At 40.0% G+C, this 21386-nt stretch overlaps 1 protein-coding gene across 1 annotated transcript in view; it reads left to right on the forward strand.

The window, feature by feature from the left end:
* The window catches only part of SDHAF3 (succinate dehydrogenase complex assembly factor 3), a 91123-nt gene extending 73695 nt beyond the window's left edge, over positions 1-17428 (forward strand). Inside the window, 1 exon segment of the mRNA NM_001080352.1 lies at positions 16260-17428. Within this exon segment, the coding sequence (NP_001073821.1) occupies positions 16260-16463 (204 nt within the window). The 3' untranslated portion in view covers positions 16464-17428.
* Positions 17429-21386: the final 3958 nt, after the last annotated feature.

The following is a 21386-nucleotide window of genomic DNA, read 5'->3' on the forward strand; positions in this document are numbered from 1 at the left end:
TTGAACTCCTTCAGCTTTTGTTTGACAGGAAAGTATTTGTCCTGCATACCTGCATAACTTTGCTGGCTAGAGGGTCTTTGGCTGACAGTGCTTGTCTTTGAGAATTTTGACCTTTTCATTTCACTGTCGCCTGGGCTGTGGCATCTGCTCATTTCCTAGTGGTGGTGCCTTTGTCGGTTACCATATGTTTTTTTCCTGGCTGCCTCTAAATTTCATTATTGACTTTGACAGTTTTAATATAGTGTGTCTTGGAGATGTATTTTTGCACTGAGGTGATTATGTGTTCTTGTAGGTTCATGGACTTGTATATCCAATTCCTTTTGGGTATTGGGAAGTTCTCAGCTATTATTTCTTCAGACAAACTATGCTTCCTTCTCAGGTGCTTGTTATCCTAATGTTGCCTTTCCTAAAAGAGTCAGATAGTTCTTACAGAATTTCTTCTTTTTAAAAAATATTTTACTTATTATTGAAGAGTATTTGATTTACAGTATTAGTTTCTGCTGTACAGCATTGTGAATCAGCTATACATATGTCCACACTTTTCCTGATTATTTCCTCTTATTAGGTCATTACAGAGTATCAAGTACAGTTCCCTGTGCTGTATATTACAGTCGGGTCCTTATTAGTGATCTGTTTCATATGTAGTGGTGTATATATGTCAGTCCCAATCTCCCAGCTTATCCCTGCCCTCCCACTTTCTCTCTCAGTAAACCATAGGTTTGTTTTTTACATCTGTGACTCTCTTTCTGTTTTGTGAATAAGTTCATTAATACTTCTTTTTTAGATTCCACGTATAAGCAACATCATGATATCTGCTTTCCCTGACCTCACTCAGTGTGACAGTCTCTAGGTCCATCCATGTTGCTGCAAAGGGCATGATTTCTTTTTTCTCTTTTTGATGACCTATTCCTCTGCTGGTTCATTTGAAGTAGCAAACGTCTTTCTTCTTTAGGTAGTTTTTGGTTTGGGTTTTTTGTTTTTGTTTTGGTTCTAAGGAGTCAACAGTTTAGAAATTAGAGTCTTTTTTTGCCAGTGGGTGGTACTATAACACAAACTTTTTGTTTTTCTTAACCTTAGCTGCCTCTGGTTATGTTTGAGCCTTGGCACTGTGCACCTCTGTCACAGGTGTTGCCCATTGACATTGTTGGTGTGTTGCTGCTGTGGCATTGCTGGCATTGCCACCTGGGACACTGGGATGGTGACTGCTTCTGTTGTGTCCAGGATCTCTCAAGCTGCAGGCCCTGCCACAGGTGGGGAGGAGCTGGGGCAAGGTTGCCCTTGCTGTGTCTGGGATTGTTGTCTTTGCAGGCAGCACTGCTCTGGGCAAGGGGTCAGAGTTGTGGGTGCCTCTGTACCTGAAGGAATGGCGTCATAGGCCCCTCTGCCACTGCTGTCCAGTTATTTGTGACCATGAGAGCCACTGTGGCCAGGAGGCTGGAGTCACATGTGCTACCTCCTCTGCTGCTACTGGCTTCCCTAGGGCTGTGGGCTCAGCTGCTGCGACCAAGTAACTGGAATGGCAGGCACTGCCTTTGTATTCTGGAGAAGGCAATGGCACCCCACTCCAGTACTCCTGCCTGGAAAATCCCATGGACGGAGGAGCCTGGTGGGCTGCAGTTCATGGGGCTGCTAGAGTCGGACACGACTGAGCGACTTCACTGTCACTTTTCACTTGCATGCATTGGAGAAAGAAATGGCAACCCACTCCAGTGTTCTTGCCTGGAGAATCCCAGGGACGGGGGAGCCTGGTGGGCTGCCATCTATGGGGTTGCGCAGAGTCGGACACGACTGAAGTGACTTAGCAGCAGCAGCCTTTGTATTCCTCTGGTCTGTTTCCTCTGTGTGTTCCAGTCTACCCACCTTTAGGTGTTCAGATGTGTGAAACTCTGGCATCACAGCGTGTTGGGCAGAGGTACCTTTGTTGAGTGCAGATGTTTAGTGGTTGCAGATTAAAGGGGAGAGACAAAGGTAGCATCTCACTTCATCACGATGCTTTCAGTATCACTCATTACTGGTGGTGTTAATCGTGATCATTTGCTCAGTCTTCTAGATTTCTCCACTGTTAAGTTGATGTTTTTTCTTTATTGATTCTAAGACTGGGGTTGTTTGTTTTTGTCTTTTCAGAGTCTCCATTTCTCTAATGGAATTTCCAGAGTGATATTTCACATATTCTGTAAGTTGTCTTAAAAGTAGAGGCTTATTCCGTACAGACTGATTTTCAGTGTAGGTGGTTAAGTACTTCCATCAGGTGGTGGTGGTTTGGTCGCTAAGTTGTGTCCTACTCTTGTGACCCCATGGACTATAGCCTACCAAGCTCCCCTGTCCATGGAATTTTCCAGGCAAGAATACTGGAGTGCATTCCCATTTCCTTCTCCAGGGGATCTTCCCAACCCACGGATCAAACTCAGGTCTCTTGCATTGCAGGCAGATTCTTTACTGACTGAGCCACCAGGGAAGGTACTTCTATCAGGAGGCCATGATATCTGATTGTTTCTCTTGTGTTATTCCTTTAGTTTTTTAGGTCTCAAATCTGGTTTAAAAGAAAATCAATACAGTTTATTCGTAAAAAAATCTTTGCCAGCATTTTGCTGATACTTTGATGTAATTTTATTACACTGATAGCTTATTTTTAAATCTTTTAAAGTCTTATTATAAAAGATTCTGTCTAGTTTGTTCCCAGTAATTCAGTGGTATCAGTTGATTTCAGACTATAGACAAGTTGAATTCATAGGTAGAGAATAAAAGTACAATGAAGTCATAACTAATCTCTCAAAATATTTGTAATTATTATCCTTATAAGACTAGGTACCCTGGTACTCTAGGTCCTCTGCTTTTTCAAAAACTCTAGTGAGAAGCAGAATTAGCAAGCCACACTTAATTTGCCTTTTTGGTAACAATTTGTTATCATAGCATGAAGGGTAGTTTTTCTCGTTACAAAAGTTCCCTGACGTGTTTCTGTAGTTTACTGCTGTATTAGTTTCCTGGGACTGCTGTGACAAATTAGCACAACTTGGTGACTTAACAACGGAATTTTATTCTCTCACACAGTTCTGGAGGCTGTATGTCCTAATTAAGACGTTGGGGGTTCTCAGCGAGAATCTGCTTTGCTGCTCTTGGCTTCTAGAGGCTGGGGGCATTCCTTGACTTGTGGCGACACCATCCTGTGTTCACGACATCTCCTCCTCTGGCGTATCTAATTTCTCTCAGCCTCCTTCCTTTAAGAACATGTGTGATGATATTTAGAGCACACCAGGATAATCTCCTCGGTGCAGAGATTCTTAATTTAAATACATCTGCAGACTGTGTGCTGTATAAAGTAACACTCACTGGTTTCAAGACTTGTTATCTTTGGAGGACACCATTCAGCCCACTACATCTTCTCTCACTATACTCAAAGACTCTTTCTTTGTTTGACGGCTTTCCTTATGTCTTTTTTGTCTTAAAATCTGTCTTATCTGATATATAGCTACCCTAGCTTTGTTTTGGTTTCCACTTGCATGGAATATCTTTTTCCACGTGTCTTTGTGTGTCCTTAAAGCTGAATTGAGTTTCTTATAGGCAGCATATAGTTAGGTCCATTTTTTAATCCATTCAGCCCTCTGTATCTTTTGATTGAGTAATTCAGTTTATTTACATTTAAAATAACTATTGATAGATATGGACTTACTATTGACATTTTGTTAACTGTTTTCTCTTTTGTGATTCTTTGGTTACTTTTCATTCTCTCTCCCTTTGTAATCTGAGGATTTTCTGTAGTGGTATTGTTAGATTTCCTTTGTCTTTTGTGAATCTCATAGATTTTTGCTTTGTGTTTACTGTGAAGCTTATACGAAACATTTCAGGTTATTTTAAGCTGATAACATCAAATGCACACTAAAACTCCACGCTTTTCACTCTTCTACTCCATGTTTTCTATTTTTGATTTCACAATTTGCACCATTTTACCATCTGTATCCATTAATAATTTTTAAATACTTTTGTGTTTCAACTTCATACTAGATTTATAACTGATTTATCCACCATCATTATAACATTAGAGTATTCTCAGTTTGGTGGCACTAATGGTAAAGAATCCACCTGCCAATGCAGGAGACACAAGACATGCAGTTCCAATCCCTAGGTTGGGAAGAGCCCCAGGAGAAGGAAATGGCAACATGCTCCAGGAAAATTCCATGGACAGAGGAACCTGGCGGGCTACAGTCCATGGGGCTGCAAGGAGTTGGACACAACTGAGCACCCTATACTACTACACTACTTACCTTCACCAGTGACATTTGTGTTTCTGTGTTTTCCTGTTATTTATTAGCATCCTTTTGTTTCAGCTGGATAGGTCTTTTATCAATTCTTGTGAGGCTGATCTAATACTCATGAACTCTTTCAGCTTTCATGTCTCTGGAAAACTTTTTCTCTCTCCTTCAATTCTGAGCTGGGTAGAATATTATGAATTGACTTTTTTTTTTTCTTTTTTCTTTTAGCACTTTGCAGGCAAGAAGAAAGTAACACAATGTAGTCAAAGTACCTACTGAGAAATCTGCTTAAGTCTTATGGGTGGTGTACATAACATAACAAGTTTTTGTTGTTGTTGTTGCTCTTAAGATTCTGTCCTTTAATTTTTTATAATGCTGACTTTGAAAAATACATAATGTGAGAGTTATGAGTTAAGTTTTACTGGCAATATGAGGACTATAGCCCAGGAGATAGCGTTTCAGATAGCTCTGAGAAACTGCTCCAAAGAGATAAGGGGAAGGTCAGTATGTATGTGATCTTGGTGAAGAGGGAATACTTGTAATCAAGCACATATTTTTTGCAGAAGAGATTTCTCCTAGTCACGAGGAGCAAACATCATCATGAAGGAATTTAGTGCTTTTCTGGATATGAGGAGATGCAAGAATTGGGCTCCTGAATATATCTATGTGAAGACCTGTTCTGCCAGTTTTCCAGAGCACAGAGTGCCTCATTTCTGCCTCCACCCTGAACTCCCCTCAGGGGTGTTGAAGGTCAGCAGCTGCAGTGGCCATGACTTAGTCTTGTAGAGGTAGGTGGCAAGTGCCCATGGCAGGTGCCGGTTTGTAGTTGACAATAAGTTAATCATAGTGTGTCTTTGTCTTATGGAATTTTCTGGGATTCCTGGCTCTGGACATTTGTTTTCTTTTCCATGTTAGGGAAGTTTTCGGGCATTATTTCTTTAAATATGCTTTCTCCCCCTTTTCTGTCTTTTCTCCTTCCATTATCCCTGGTAATGCAAATATTGATTCAAAGATGTTGTGCCAGAAGTCCCTTAAGCTGTCTTTACTATTTTTCATTTTGTTCCTCTGAGTGGATGAATTTCACTGTCCTCTTGTGGAGTTCACTCATGTTTTTCCCCCCCATATCATCTAATCTGTTTCTGAACCTCTCTGTGGAGCTTTTCATTTGTTATTGTATTCTTCAGCTCTGTGATTTCTGTTTAGTATTTTCTTATATTTTTCTCTTTGTTGAAATTCACTTTATTCATGCATCATTCTCCTGACCTTGATAAGCATCTTTATTGTCATCATTTTGAGCTCTTTATAAGGTAAATCACTTATCTCCATTTTATTAATAAGGCTTTTCCCCTGGGGTTTTATCTTGTTTTTTATTTGGAACATATTTATTCATTTTCTTGGACTCCGTGTTGATTTCTGTGCATTAGATAAAACAGTTAATTTCCTCCATTCCTGAATGAGTGGCCTTGTTTAGGAGATGAAGCTTATCATTCAACCTTCCCTGTCTTTTGTCTCCGAAACTTTTGCGATTGTCTAAGGAGCCCTCTGTGTCTTAATGGCTCTGGGTACTTGGGGTGTGCCAACTCATATCAGTGTCCCGAAGTGGGATCTCAGTCAGTACCTCGATGCACACTGTTTAGAATTTGGGCCATCAGGCAAGGGCTTTAGAGTATGCAGATAGATCTCTTTCAGGGGAAGATTGGGAGGTGGGCGTTTCTGCCTACTCTGTCTGCATGGAAGCCCTGGATGGTGGTTACCGATTGTTCCCTCTTTTACTAATGTCCTTCTGAAACAGTGAAAGCAAGCCTAAGTGGCCACCAGAACCAGGCTGTCAAGAGATGTGTCCTCTTGGCAGCAGCTATGAAGATTGGGACAGCAGACCTGTGCACAGGCTGCTTTTATAGTTACTGACAACCTGGGAGCATGGGACAAGCTGGGAGTATACCAGGATGGTGCCCACCTATTTGCAGATCCTCAGGGCTGAGATGGGGTTTATGGGGAGAATGTCTCAGCCTCTTACCTGTTTCAGTGTGGATTTTTTTTTCTTATTTATCCAGTATGTAAGAGTCATGCAGCTAGTTTCTGCATTGTTTTTCAGAGGGAATTGTTGCATATGTAGTTGTGGATTTGGTGTGTTTGTGGGAAGAGAGGCATTCAGGAGCCTTCTTTTGTTACCTATCATCTTTAACTGGGACCACCTCTTCACACTTCTTTGTGAAATGCATTTCTAGTTTTCTCAAGAAACATAGAGTTGCATTGAAACATATGCATTACCATGTGTAAAATAGGTAGTGGGGATTTGCTGTATGACACAGGGAGCTCAACCCGGTGCAATGTGACAACCTAAAGGGGTGGGATTGGGGGGGTGTGGGGGTAGGGAAGATGGGGGAAGGAGGTTCAAGATGGAGGGGACATACTTATGGCAGGGCAGAGCCGCAGGAGACATGGGTTAGATCCCTGGGTCCGGAAGATCCCCTGGAGGAGGGATGGCAACCTACCCCAGAATGCCATGGACAGAGGAGCCTGCTGGGCTACAGTCCATAGGGTCACAGAGAGTGGGACACGACCAAAGTAACTTAGCATGCACACGTGGCTGCTTCATGTTGTAATGCAGAAACCAACACAAGGATGTTAAACAATTATCCACCAGTTAAAAATAAAATTTAAAAAATTTAGATAAGCATTAGTTTGTTACCTTATTATAAATTATACCCCAGTGAAAATATTCTGGTATTTTACATTTTTAAACTTATAAGTGTAAAATTAGAAAAAATTCCAAAATATACAGGAAGAAGGAAATTATATACATGTGTGTATCCACCACCCACATTTAATACTGACATTTTACAGTATTTGCTTTAGGTTAGCCTTTTAAAAAGCAAATTGAATACTAAAAGTACAGCTAAAACTTTATCCCAGTCTTTGCCTCTGCAGAATAAGGAAGGAGGAAATCAGTGTCCTGACGTTGGTATCTCTTTCCATACTTGTTTTCATTTATTTTGAGCATATGTATATATCTACAAAGAATATATATTTTCTATACATGTGGTCATACTGTTTATAAATTTCTTTATGATTTTAATTTATGGATCCTTTTCAACAATCTGACTACTATATGCCTAGGTGTGTCTTCATTTGAATCTATCTTGTTTGGGGCTTGCTAAGCTTTATGAACCTATATACATATTTTTCAGATATTGATTTTCCAAAAATATTTTTGCCTCATTTTCCTGTGGGATTCCACCGAAACATGTTTTTGACACTGTCCCACAGATATTTGATCTTAAGTTCATTTTTAATAGCTTTCCAGATTGGACAACTTCTCTGTTATACTTTCAAGTTCATTGGATCTTTTCTCAATGCCAGTATGCTATTAACATTCAGTGATAATGTATAACATTCAGTGTATAAACACCCACAGGAGACTTGCCTGTGGGTGTCCAGGAGTCTCTGGTGAAGTGTGGGTCGATGGTGGCCTGCTGCAGGGCTGGGGGCATGGACTGTAGCAGTACATGCATAGGATCTTTTGAGGGAAGTCACCATTATCTTCATTACCTCCACCATAGTTTGGCCCCAGGTAAATAGCAGAGAGGGAACACAGCTCCACCCATCAACAGAAAATTGGATTTAAGATTTACTGAGCATGGCCTCGCCCATCAGAACAAGACCCAGTTTCCCTCTCAGTCAGTCTATCCCATCATAAGCCTCTTACCCTTCTCCATCAGAGGGCAGAGAGACTGAAGCCACAATCACAGAAAACTAACCAGTCTAATCACATGGACCACAGCCTTGTCTAACTCAGTGAAACTATGAGCCATGCCATGTAGGGCCACCCAAGATGGACAGGTCATGGTGGAGAGTTCTGACAGAATGTGGTCCACTGGAGAAGGGAATGGCAAACCACTTCGGTATTCCTGCCTTGAGAACCCCATGAACAGTATGAAAAGGCAAAAACATACGACACTGAAAGATGAACTCCCAGGTCAGTAGGTGCCCAATATGTTACTGAAGATCAGTAGAGAAATAACTTCAGAAAGAATGAAGAGACGGAACCAAAGCAAAAACAACACACAGTTGTGGATGTGACTGGTTATTGAAAGCAAGGTTTGACGCTGTAAAGAGCAATATTTCATAGGAACCTGGAATGTTAGGTCCATGAATCAAGGCAAATTGGAAGTGGTCAAATAGGAGATGGCAAGAGTGAACATCAACATTTTAGGAATCAATGAACTAAAATGGACTGGAATTGGTGAGTTTAACTCAGATGACCATTATATCTACTACTGCGGGCAGGAATCCCTTAGAAGAAATGGAGTTGCCATCGTGGTCAACAAAAGAGTCCGAAATGCAGTACTTGGATGCGATCTCAAAAATGACAGAATGATCTCTGTTCGTCTCCAAGACAAACCACTCAATATCACGGTAATCCAAGTCTATGCCCTAACCAGTAATGCTGAAGAAGCTGAAGTTGAATGGTTCTATGAAGACCTACAAGACCTTTTAGAACTAACACCCAAAAAAGATGTCCTTTTCATTATTGGGGACTGGAATGCAAAAGTAGGAAGTCAAGAAACACCGGAGTAACAGGCAAATTTGGCCTTGAAGTACAGAATGAAGCAGGGCAAAGGCTAATAGAGTTCTGCAAAGAGAACACACTGGTCATAGCAAACACCCTCTTCCAACACACAAGAGAAGACTCCATACATGGACATCACCAGATGGTCAACACCGAAATCAGATTGATTATATTCTTTGCAGCCAAAGATGGAGAAGCTCTATACAGTCCTCAAAAACAAGACCGGGAGCTGACTGTGGCTCAGATCATAAACTCCTTATTGTAAAATTCAGACTTAAATTGAAGAAAGTAGGGAAAACTACTAGACCATTCAGGTATGACGTAAATCAAATCCCTAACGAATGTGGGATTATACAGCAGAAGTGAGAAATAGATTTAAGGGACTAGATCTGATAGAGTGCCTGATGAATTATGGACAGAGGTTTGTACATTGTACAGGAGACGGGGAGCAAGACCATCCCCAAGAAGAAGAAATGCAAAAAGGCAAAATGGTTGTCTGAGGAGGCCTTACAAATAGCTGTGAAAAGAAGAGAAGTGAAAAGCAAAGGAGAAAAAGAAAGATATACCCATTTGAATGCAGAGTTCCAGAGAATAGCAAGGAGAGATAAGAAAGCCTTCCTCAATGATCAGTGCAAAGAAATAGAGGAAAACAATAGAATGGGAAAGACTAGAGATCTCTTCAAGAAATTAGTTGCTGAGGGAACATTTCACACAAAGATGGGCTCAATAAAGGACAGAAATGGTAGGGACCTAACAGAAGCAGAAGATATTAAGAAGAGGTGGCGAGAACACACAGAAGAACTATACAAAAAAGATCTTCACGACCCAGATAATCATGATGGTGTGATCACTCACACTCACCTAGAGCCAGACATCCTGGAATGTGAAGTCAAGTGGGTCTTAGGAAGCATCCCTATGAACGAAGCTAGTGGAAGTGATGGAATTCCAATTGAGCTATATCAAATCCTGGAAGATGATGCTATGAAAATGCTGCACTCAATATGCCAGCAAATTTGGAAAACTCAGCAGTGGCCACAGGACTGGAAAAGGTCAGTTTTCATTCCAATCCCTAAGAAAAGCAATGCCAAAGAATGCTCAAACTACCGCACAGTTGCACTCATCTCACACACTACCAAGGTAATGCTCAAAATTCTCCAAGCCAGACTTCAACAATATGTGACCCGTGAACTTCCAGATGATCAAGCTGGTTTTAGAAAAGGCAGAGTACCTATTATACAGAGTGAAGTAAGCCAGAAGGAAAAACACCAATACAGTATACTAACGCATATATATGGAATTTAGAAAGATGGTAACGATAACCCTGTATACGAGACAGCAAAAGAGACACTGATGTATAGAACAGTCTTATGGACTCTGTGGGAGAGGGAGAGGGTGGGAAGATTTGGGAGAATGGCATTGAAACATGTAAAATATCATGTATGAAACGAGATGCCAGTCCAGGTTCAATGCACGATACTGGATGCTTGGGGCTGGTGCACTGGGACGACCCAGAGGGATGGTATGGGGAGGGAGGAGAGAGGAGGGTTCAGGATGGGGAACACATGTATTAGAAATAAATTAAAAAAAAAAAAGAAAAGGCAGAGTAACCAGAGATCAAATTGCCAACATCTGCTGGATCATCAAAAAAGCAAGAGAGTTCCAGTAAAACATCTGCTTTATTGACTATGCCAAAGCCTTTGTGTGGATCACAATAAACTATGGAAAATTCTGAAAGAGATGGGAATACCAGACCACCTGACCTGCCTCTTGAGAAATCTGTATGCAGGTCAGGAAACAACAGTTAGAACCAGACGTGGAGCAACAGACTGGTTCCAAATAGGCAAAGGAGTATGTCAAGGCTGTATATTGTCACCCTGCTTATTTAACTTACATGCAGAATACATCATGAGAAACGCTGGGCTGGAAGAAGCACAAGCTGCAATCAAGATTGCCGGGAGAAATATCAATAACTTCAGATATGCAGATGACACGACTGTTACAGCAGAAAGTGAAGAGGAACTAAAAAGCCTCTTGATGAAAGTGAAAGAGGAGAGTGAAAAAGTTGGCTTAAAGCTCAACATTCAGAAAACGAAGATCATGGCATCTGGTCCCATTACTTCATGGCAAATAGATGGAGAAACAGTGGAAACAGTGTCCGACTTTATTTTTCTGGGCTCCAGAATCACTGCAGATGGTGACTGCAGCCATGAAATTAAAAGATGCTTACTCCTTGGGTAAAAAGTTGTGACCAACCTAGATAGCATATTAAAAAGCAGAGACATTACTTTGCCAACAAAGGTCTGTCTAGTAAAGGCTATGGTGTTTCCAGTAGTCACATATGGATGTGAGAGTTGGACTATAAAGAGAGCTGAGCACCAAAGAATTGATGATTTTGAACTGTGGTGTTGGAGAAGTCCTTGGACTGCAAGGAGATCCAACCAGTCTGTCCTAAAGGAAATCGGTCCTGAATGTTCATTGATGTTGAAGCTGAAACTCCAGTACTTTGGCCACCTGATGCAAAGAACTGACTCATTTGAAAAGACCCTGATGTTGGGAAAGATTGAAGGTGAGAGGAGAAGGGAACGACAGAGGATGAGATGGTTGGATGGCATCACCGACTCAATGAACTTGAGTCTGAGTAATCTCCAGGAGTTGGTGATGGACAGGGAGGCCTGGCCTGCTGCAGTCCATGGGGTCACAAAGAGTCGGACACGACTGAGCGACTGAACTGAACTGAACAGTCAGTGAAGATTTTTAAGTTTCCAACAGTGCATTTAAGAGTTCTAGAGTTTTTATTTGGTTCTTACAGTTTTTTACTTGTGCTGAGATTTCTCATCTGTGCATTTATTATGACCGTATTTTATTTTATGTATTTAAACATACTCATAATAGCTACTTTAGAATCCTTTGCTGCTAATTTTAATGTCTGAGTCATTTCAGGCATTGTCTTTTCTCTTGATTATCAGTCACATTTTCTGTTTCTTCATGTTTCTTGTGATTTTAGATTTTTTTTCTGGACACTGTGATGATATATAAATTGTAGAGACATTCTTCCACTATATTCTTTCAAAGTGTATTGAATGTTGTTTCATCAAGCAGTTAACTTGGTGTAACTTGTTCTCTAAATTCTTTTTTATTTATTTATTTTATTTTATTTTATTTTTAAACTTTACAAATTGTATTAGTTTTGCCAAATATCAAAATGAATCCGCCACAGGTATACATGTGTTCCCCATCCTGAACCCTCCTCCCTCCCCATATGATCCCTCTGGGTTGTCCCAGTGCACCAGCCCCAAGCATCCAGTATTGTGCATCAAACCTGGACTGGCGACTCGTTTCATATATGCTATTATACGTATTTCAATGCTGTTCTCTAAATTCTGTGTTCACCTTGACAAGAACCACCGGAAGAATTATCTGTTAGTTCTTTTTGCCTTAGCTGACCTTTGTCCTGGGCATACATAGTTAAGGGGTTAACTAGAGATTTTGTCAGAGTTTATTTACAGAATTTGGGGATCCTCTTTTGCAGATCTTTTTCTGAGATTTCCCTTTCTTATTTTTCAACTCCTCCTGTTCTCCCACACTGCTGTGAGTCCTCAGTCACCTTGCAGTACCAACTGGCATCTTCCCTCAGGAAAAAAGTCATAAAAATGGCAACCTGACCCAGTGTTCTCTGCCATTCTCCATTCTGTCAAATCCTTTCTACTTTCTGACTGGTTGCTCTCCAGCGTCTTTGGATTGCTGTTGGATTATGTTTTGTCTGGACTTCATGTTACCTGTAGAAGGGTTGGTCTGAGAGAAGGCACTCCTCACATACCTTTTCTTTTTAGTGTGGTAGAAATATATTTAAAGTTTGCCTTTTAGCCTTTTAAGTGTACATTCAGGGGCGTTAATTGCATTTACAGTCTTGTTCATCAGTTCCCACTGTCTTTACCCCAAACGTTTTCTTATCCAAATAGAGACTGTGTCCCAAAAGCAGTGCATCTCCGCCCTCTCTCCCCTACCCTCTGATAACCTCTAATATACTTTCTGTCTCATTAAAATTGCCTGTTCGACATGTTTCTCATGAGTGGAATCCTACAATATTTGTTCTTTTATGTCTGGCTTATTTCAGTTTTAGCATGATGTTTTCAAGTTTCATCCATGTTGTAGACTGTATCAGAACTCTTAAGCCTGAATACTGTTCCATCGTACAGATAGGTTTTATGTATCCATTGGTCTGTTAATATCCATTTGGGTTGTTGCCACATACTTGCTGTGGTAAATAATGGATGCTGTAATGAATATGGATGTAAAAGTGTCTGTTTGAGTTCCTGCTTTCATTTATTTAGGGTATATATCTATTAGTAGAGTTGGATTATATGGTAATTCTTTAACTTCTTGAGGAACTAACTGCCAAACTGTTTTCCACAGTGGCTATACTATTTTATATTCCTACTAGTAATTATAAGTTTGCAGTTTCTTCAGATTCTCGCCCACATGTATTTTCCTTTTATTTATTTATTATTATAGTCATCCTAGTGGGTATAAAGTGGTGTCTCATTGTGATTTTGATTTTTGTGTCTCTAATGAGTGACTTGGAGAAGGCAATGGCACCCCACTCCAGTACTCTTGCCTGGAAAATCCCATGGACAGAGGAGCCTGGTAGGCTGCAGACCATTGGGGTATCGAAGAGTCGGACACAACTGAGTGACTTCACTTTCCCTTTTCCCTTTCATGCATTGGAGAAGGAAATGGCAACCCACTCCACTGTTCTTGCCTGGAGAATCCCAGGGACGGGGGAGCCTGGTGGGCCACCGTCTATGGGGTCACACAGAGCCGGACATGACTGAAGCGACTTAGCAGCAGCAGCAGCAATGACTGACTGTGTTGAGTGTCTTTTCATGTTCTTGTTGATGGTTTATATATGTTTGGAGAAATGTCTATTCAAGTTTTCTGCCCATTTTTTGAATGGTCTTTTTTATTGTTAACTTGTCAGATTCTTTATATATTCTGGTTATTAAATGCTTATCAGACATGGTTTGCAAATATTTTTTCCCATTCTGTAGTTTTTCCACTTTGAGTGTCTTCTGATGCACAAAAGTTTTTAATTTTGATGAATCCAATTTATCTAGTTTTTCTTTTCTTGTTTATACTTTTGCTATATTTTAGACTCCACTGCCAAATCCGAGGTCATGAAAATTCACTCATTTTTTTCTAGGAGTTTTATGATTTTAGCTTGTTCGTTTATGTTTTTCATCCATCTCACAGCATTAATTTCTATATATTGTGGGAGGTAGGGATGCAGCTTTCCATGTGGAAATCCAGTTTTCCCAGCAGTATCTATTGAAGAGATATTCTTTCCCCTCATTGATGGACTTGATTGCCTTTATCAAAAATCAGTTTGCCATATGTGTAAGGGTTTATTTCTGAACTCTCAGTTCTATTCCATTGGTGTATATATCTACCCTAAAGCCAGTATCACACTATTTTGATTATTTAGTGTAACTTTGTAGTAAGTTTTAAAATTGAGAACTGAATACTCCAACAGATTGTCTTGGCTATTCAAGGCTTCACATTTTCATATGAATTTGAGTTTTGGTTTTTCCATTTCTACAAATGAATAACTCCTTAAAAAACTTGCTCTTTGGATTCTGATTACTTTAGAGATTTAATCAGGTCAATACAGACATTTAATTCACATAATGGATTATAAAGAAGTGTCTAAACACTTGTCCTTTCTTCTGTTGAAGTACAATTGAATAGTTTCCAGTGTTTTGCTTTTATAAACAATGCCATAATGAACATTCTCTGCTTGATACTTGTCCATGTGTTGGAAAGTTTTGTTAGGACAGTAGTTCTCAACCTGGGCAGTTTTGTCTGCAAGAGAACATTGGCAGTGTTTGGCAGTGTTTGGAGACGTTTTTGACTATCAAGACTGAGGAGGAGTGCTACAGGCACGTAGCAGGTGGAGAGACCAGAAAGTGAAAGTGAAGTCGCTCAGTCGTGTCCGACTCTTTGTGACCCCATGGCCTGCAGCCTGCCAGGCTTCTCTGTTCATGGGATTTTCCAGGCAAGAATACTGGAGTGGGCTGCTATTTCCTTCTCCAGGAGATCTTCCCAACCCAGGGATGGAACCCAGGTCTCCCGCATTGTAGGCAGATGCTTTTACCGTCTGAGCTACCAGGGAGAGACCGGAGGTGCTGCTAAACATGCCACAGCAGTGGAGCAGATTCCCACCCACCCAACTACAAAGCATGATCCAAATTTTACAATTTGTAAATAGTACCGAGGTTGAGAAACTCTGCTCTGGGGCATATACTTAGAAGTGGGATTTATAAAGCCCTAGAATGCTTCCCTGGTGGCTCAGATGGTAAAGAATCTGCCTGCAAAGTTTGAGACCCAGGTTCGATCCCTGGGTTGGGAAGATCCCCTGGAGAAGGAAATGACAACCCACTCTAGTGTTCTTGCCTGGAGAATCCCGTGGACAGGGGAGCCTGGTGGGCTGTGGTCCATGGGGTCACAAAGAGTCGGACACAACTGAATGACTAACACTTTGACTTTCAGGATGTGTACAGTTTTTTTTGTTATTATATTAATGGATTTCTATAAAACATGAAGAAGATATTATTTCCAATTCAAGTAAAGGTTTTATTTGGAATACCTGGAATTAAAATGAAGGTTTCTTTGGTGATGCTGGTAATCCAGCAGTTATAAGCAATTTAATTGTCTTAAACCAGATGAAATAGCAGCATTATCCAGAGTTCACTTAATTTGTTTACTTGCCCAGAGGGGGCACATAATTTTTTAACTTTGTGAACTGTACTTCCTGCCTGATTACAATGTTGATTTTAGAGTAAGAATCTGCTGCTAATTAATCTGTGCTGAACAATGGTTGACTGAATGAGAAAAAAATTACAGTGTGAAAAATGTAGAATTTTTTTTTCTGACAAAGATGTTTGTTAAATATTGAAAGCTTAAAGTTTGAAAAGTTTCTCTCTGTGATTTAAATTGGTTTTTAAATTGAAGACAGAGGAATGAACCTTAAGAATTTCGAGACTCACTTTTAAGCCTGTAAGACCCATAGTTCTGCATCTGAAAATGTGATGGGATTTATGCCTGGGAACTGTGTGCTTTTGTGTACGTGCCATTTTGCATATGATTTTGGGTGGTTTATGTGTGTTCCCGAAGCCTGTTTGTGGACCACTCCTACTCCCTTTGAAACTTCCAGATTTTCAGATTCAGGACTTTGGTAAAATTCTTAAAATGCTAATAATAAGATACAGGTATTTGAAATTATCACTGAGTAGTGAAGACACAGCTATATATTGTTCATGTCTGATTTGCCAAATGCATAACACTCGGTGGTAGAATTAAGTCCTTCAATGTTAAATGAATGAATACAGATCTTATTTTAACATCTATAACCTTCATTTTGTTGTTGTTGTTCTTTTTACTAGGCATATGCAGCAGTGCTGTGGCAACAAGCTAATGAAAGCAGACAAAATTCAACTGAAAAAGCGTGTTTTGGAATCTCCCTACCAGAAGAAAAACTTAATGACTTTCGTGATGAACAGATTGGACAATTGCAGGAACTGATGCAAGAGGCCACTAAACCCAACAGGCAATTTAATATCACTGAGTCTAGGAAACCAAAGCTTTAGTCTATATAATAAAGCTTAAAAAAGCATTTCAAGTTCAGAGCCCTCTAATTGGTTTTTAAAATTTGTTTCTTAAGCATTTAGGTTTTGAGAATGCCTGGTGTTAATGAAATATTCTTTTATTTGGGGATATTTTGAATGTTGTAATATACAAATCAGGATCATGAGTGGATGAAACTACATTTATTGAAGTAGTAACAGTTGCTGGATAGGATTTGTGTTTTGGACTACATAAGAAAGAATGGTTGTAAACTGGACAAGCTTGTGAAATTTTCCCCAAAATTTTATATGTAAATTTGTTTTAATGCTGTTCATGTTTAAGCATTAATCTTGTGGCTCTAGATGTATCAGATAAGTATATCATAATCATGATAGATACAGAATTCCATGTTCATTATTTAATTCCTATTTGCATGGAATACCTTTTTCTACCCTCTCACTTTCAGTATCCCTAGATCTGAAGTGGGTCTCTTATAAACAGCATTTATAGGGATCTTGTTTTTGTGTCCATTCAGCCAGTCTGTTTTTTGGTTGGAGCATTTACTCCATTAAGATTTAACGTAATTATCAATATATATGTTCTTACTGACATTTTATTAATTATTTTGAATTTGTTTTTGTAGGTCTTTTTTTTTTTTTTTTTGGTTTATGGTTGCCATGAAGTTTTAATATAGCAGTCTATATTTTAAGTTGCTGGTCTCAAATGCATTTCCAGTGTCCTGCATTTGTACTCTCTTCTCTTCTCACAGTCACTGGTTTTGATAGATTTGTGTGTGGATGATTGCCTACTTTTACTGTATGTTTGCCTTTATGGGTGAGCTTTCCTGTTTGTAATTTTCTTATTTCTAGTTGTAGCCTTTTTCTTTTCTGTCTATAGAGTTCTTTAGCATTTGTTATAAAATTGGTTTAGTGGTGCTGAATTCTCTTAGCTATTGATTGTCTATAAAACTTCTGATTTCTCTGTCAAATCTGAATGAGAGCTTTGCTGGGTAGACTATTATTGTGTAATGTGAAATTGCTCAGTTGTGTCTGACTCTTTGTGACCCCATAGACACTAGCCTGCACCAGGCTCCTACATCCATGGAGTTTTCTAGGCAAGAGTACTGGAGTGGGTTGCCATTTCCTTCTCCAGGGAATCTTGACCCAGGGATTGAACCCAGGTCTCCTGCATTGATAGACAGACACTTTACTGTCTGAGCCACCAGGGAATCAAAAGAATATCTGGAGGTTGTGAAGACCTCACTAGACCTACTCCCATAATTTACATTTTAAGATTACAGGACTAGCCAGAAGGTTTTTTCCAGAGACTGTCCTCAAGCAGGATACATTATTGTTATATATCCTAAGAAATGTAGAGGGAAAAAAAGTTAGTCCTTTCTGCCTCCTTGAGAATTCCAGACCCCAGAGTATTATTAGTTGTAGGTTTTTCCCTTTCATTACTTTAAATAAATAAATCATGCCACTCCCTTCTGGCCTGCAGAGTTTCCACCGAAAAACTGCTAACATATAAGGAATCCCCATAAAGTTAATTGTTGCTTTCCCCTTGTTGCTGTTCATGTTCTCACTTTGTCTTTAATTTTAATCAGATATTAATGTGTGTCTTGGTGTGTTCCTCCTTGTGTTTATCCCTTTGGGTGGGGCCAGGTCTCAGTGTCAGAATGACGGCCTCCAGGAGAGCTCACACCAACAGGCATTTCCTGGGGCCCCCACCACCTGAGCCGCAAGAGACCCTCCAAGAGCGGCAGGTGGGTCTGGCCCGGGCTCCTGTGGAGCCACTGCTTTGTCCCGGGCCCCAGCGCATGTGAAGCCTTGTGTGCGCCCTTCCAGAGTGGAGGCTGTTTCGTGTAGTCCTGTGGAGCTCCTGCACTCGAGCCCTGCTGCCCTTCAGAACTCCGGGGGCTCCTCGCCCCCAGTGACAGACCCCGAAGGCTGGGGAGCCTGCCGTGGGGCCAGAAGCCTCACTCCTGTGGAAGAACATCTGTGATGTAATTACTTTCCAGATGCCCGTTGCCCACCAGCAGGTCTGGGATTTGATGATGATGTGAAAGTGCCCCTCCCCCTCTCACTGTGACTTCTTCGTCTGTGGGTATAGAAAGTCTTTGGGGGTGGATTCAAGTCTAATTTGTCAATGGTTGTTCCGCAGTCAGTTGTGATTTTGGTGTTTTCATGAGAGGTGGTGACCTGAAGTCCTGCAAGGTTATTATTTAAATACATTGTTATCCTGAAAACTTCATCAATTCTGCTTTTAATAGTACATAAGATTACTCTTTTAAGTATTCCTTCTTCCCAAGTCATTGTTTATTTACAATGAAAGGTTAAAAAGTAGCTTTAGAATTCAGATTTATACATGTTATCATTTGTCTAATAGATTATACAATGTATAATACATTTCTATGGTGTTTGTTAGTAACAGATGACCCCTTAAATAATTTGTAGTTACCTGGAGAATCTCATGGCCTAGTTCATGGTGAGATAAAAACACTTTTCATTATTTTTTTTCTTACACTTGATTTATAAACTGAAAAAATCAAATGAAAATACCATTCATATTCTAAAATGCTTAGGAGTTTAAAAAATATATTACACACTAAAATGACTTGGATATTAATTATGTATGTTTACTCTGAGATTAAGTGATCATTTTCAGATGCAGTTGTTTATATCAGCTTTTTAAAAAATTAATTCATATTTGCTCTGTTTTGCTGTCTTGCCCTTGTTAGTCCAAACTCTCACCTCTCTTACTTGGAATATTAAGAACTTACTGCTAATCATTTTCTCTGCATCCTCTGTGACCACATACAATCCATCTCATACAAATATCAGAGTAATATTTTTAAAATGTACATGTATGACCGCCAGGTCCCTCAGTCCTTTCTTCCATCTATCTTGGAATCAGTCTGTAGATGGATGGGTGAGGCTTTCTGCATAAGCTAAGTGGTCAGTAATTAGTCTTTACATTATAACAGGCTCTAGGAATAGACAGTGAACAATATAAAACTCTTACCCTGAAGTTTAAAATCTCAACTACTTGCAGGAATGCTGTTTCATCATAAACAGATACACTACTTCCTCAAAACTGTATAGTTTTAGTGACCTTAGTATTAATCCACGTGGCTGACTTACCTAGTAAGCAGATGATTCTCTGTTGGTTTCACTAATGCAGCCACCCGTTTTCTTGGCTACACTTAAAACTGCTTTATTCAAAACTGAATAAAGCTTCAATTTTGAAATTATTAATTGCAGCATTCCATGCTTTTGTCATTTCTTTTTAATGTGATTAGATTTTCACTCCTGCTGTACCTGGTCATTCTTTCAGCAAATCCTTGTTGTTCTGGTGAACCTATCTGCAGAGCAGCAATGGAGACAGACACTGAGCACAGACTTCTGGATGTGGTTGGCAGGGAGGAGGGAGAGGGTGAGAGGCTCGGAGAAAGTAACCAGGAAACATAAATTACCACATGTAAAATAGACAGCCAGTGGGAACTCGCTGTGTGACTCAGGGAACTCAAACTGGGGCTCGGTAACAACCTAGAGGGGTGGGATGGGGAGGGATGTTCACGTGGGAGGGGACATGGGTAGACCTATGACTGATCCATGTTGATGTTTGGTGGAAACCAACACAATGCTGTAAAGCAATGATCCTTCAATTAAAAATAAATAAATAAAATACCTGCTGAGAACCTTCATATGTCAGGCATCATTTTAGAAATGAATACAACACTTGTCAAAGACCAAATGTCTGTCTCTACGGAATTTACATCCTAAAGGAGAGGAACGAAATGCACAAAATAGGTAGGTGGTAAGAATCATGAAGAAAAATAAAGCAGGGATGGGGGCCAGAGCCGTGGTTCCCACATTATGAACGCTGACCCCCAGGGCACCACAGAGGCCCTGCAGTGGTGGTACCACGTATGCCAGGTTTTTCAGGAAACCACAGCTCTGTTGATTGGATGTCACACAGTACTTGCTTGAGGTAGTTCATAGTTTACTGTTTATTGCAACCTTCTTTTGGATGACGTATCTTTGTAAACCTGGGCTTTAGCAATTGATGTGAGAAAAGCAAATAGCACACAAAAATTAGTGACAGAAAATGTTCAGTATGATTACAATATTTGAAGCTGTGGTGTCCAACAGGTGCTAAATTGTTAGGCCTTTAATACCTCTGAGTTGTTTGAACTGTGTTCTGAAACTGTTGTGGAATTCCGTTTCATGGAGGTGTACCGTGCAAACTGGTGGAATCAGCAGTGTTGGAGAATGGTGTGTAACTGAACTCATTAGTCTTCTTACCACTCAGTTTGTTCCCTATTATTCCTTTATTACCTTCCTTTCCATCCCAATCTGCCCTAATTTCTGTGATCTTTCACTTCGGCCATCTAGCAATACCCTTGATGTCACTGCTTTTCCCTCATCTGCTGCTCCACCAAGGTAACCGCTCACTTGCCAAAATTAATAGTGTATTCATCAGTATAAGATCGATATGTTACCCTGTGAGACTTGAGAATGTTGTTTACTCTCTCCTGCTTTTAAATCACTACTGCCTGGTTTGTATACTGCCTAACTCTCCTTTAGGTTATAATTTTTCTTTTAAAATAGTGGTATTCTCTGGGATTTCATGTTTAGGACTCCCACTTTATACATCCATTACTTCAGATATTAGCTGTACTCAAATCTATAGCACCAACCTAAACCTCATTTCTGAGCTCCAGATCTGTGTTTGAAATTCTGTTTGGCATTTCCAACTCATATTTAAAACTAAACTTATTTTTCTTCCCTCCTCAGGGAATGAATGATATTAACATATACTCAGTCCAGAATTCTGTAACTTAGCCTAGATCTTCACGATTTGCCTGGAGGCCGCCTCATCATTATTCAGTTCTAACAACTCCAGGTGGTGGATTGCAAAATAACCGTAGTTCTCCATCATTC

This window comes from Bos taurus, chromosome 4, assembly GCF_002263795.3.
Source record: "Bos taurus isolate L1 Dominette 01449 registration number 42190680 breed Hereford chromosome 4, ARS-UCD2.0, whole genome shotgun sequence".
NCBI lineage: Eukaryota > Metazoa > Chordata > Mammalia > Artiodactyla > Bovidae > Bos > Bos taurus.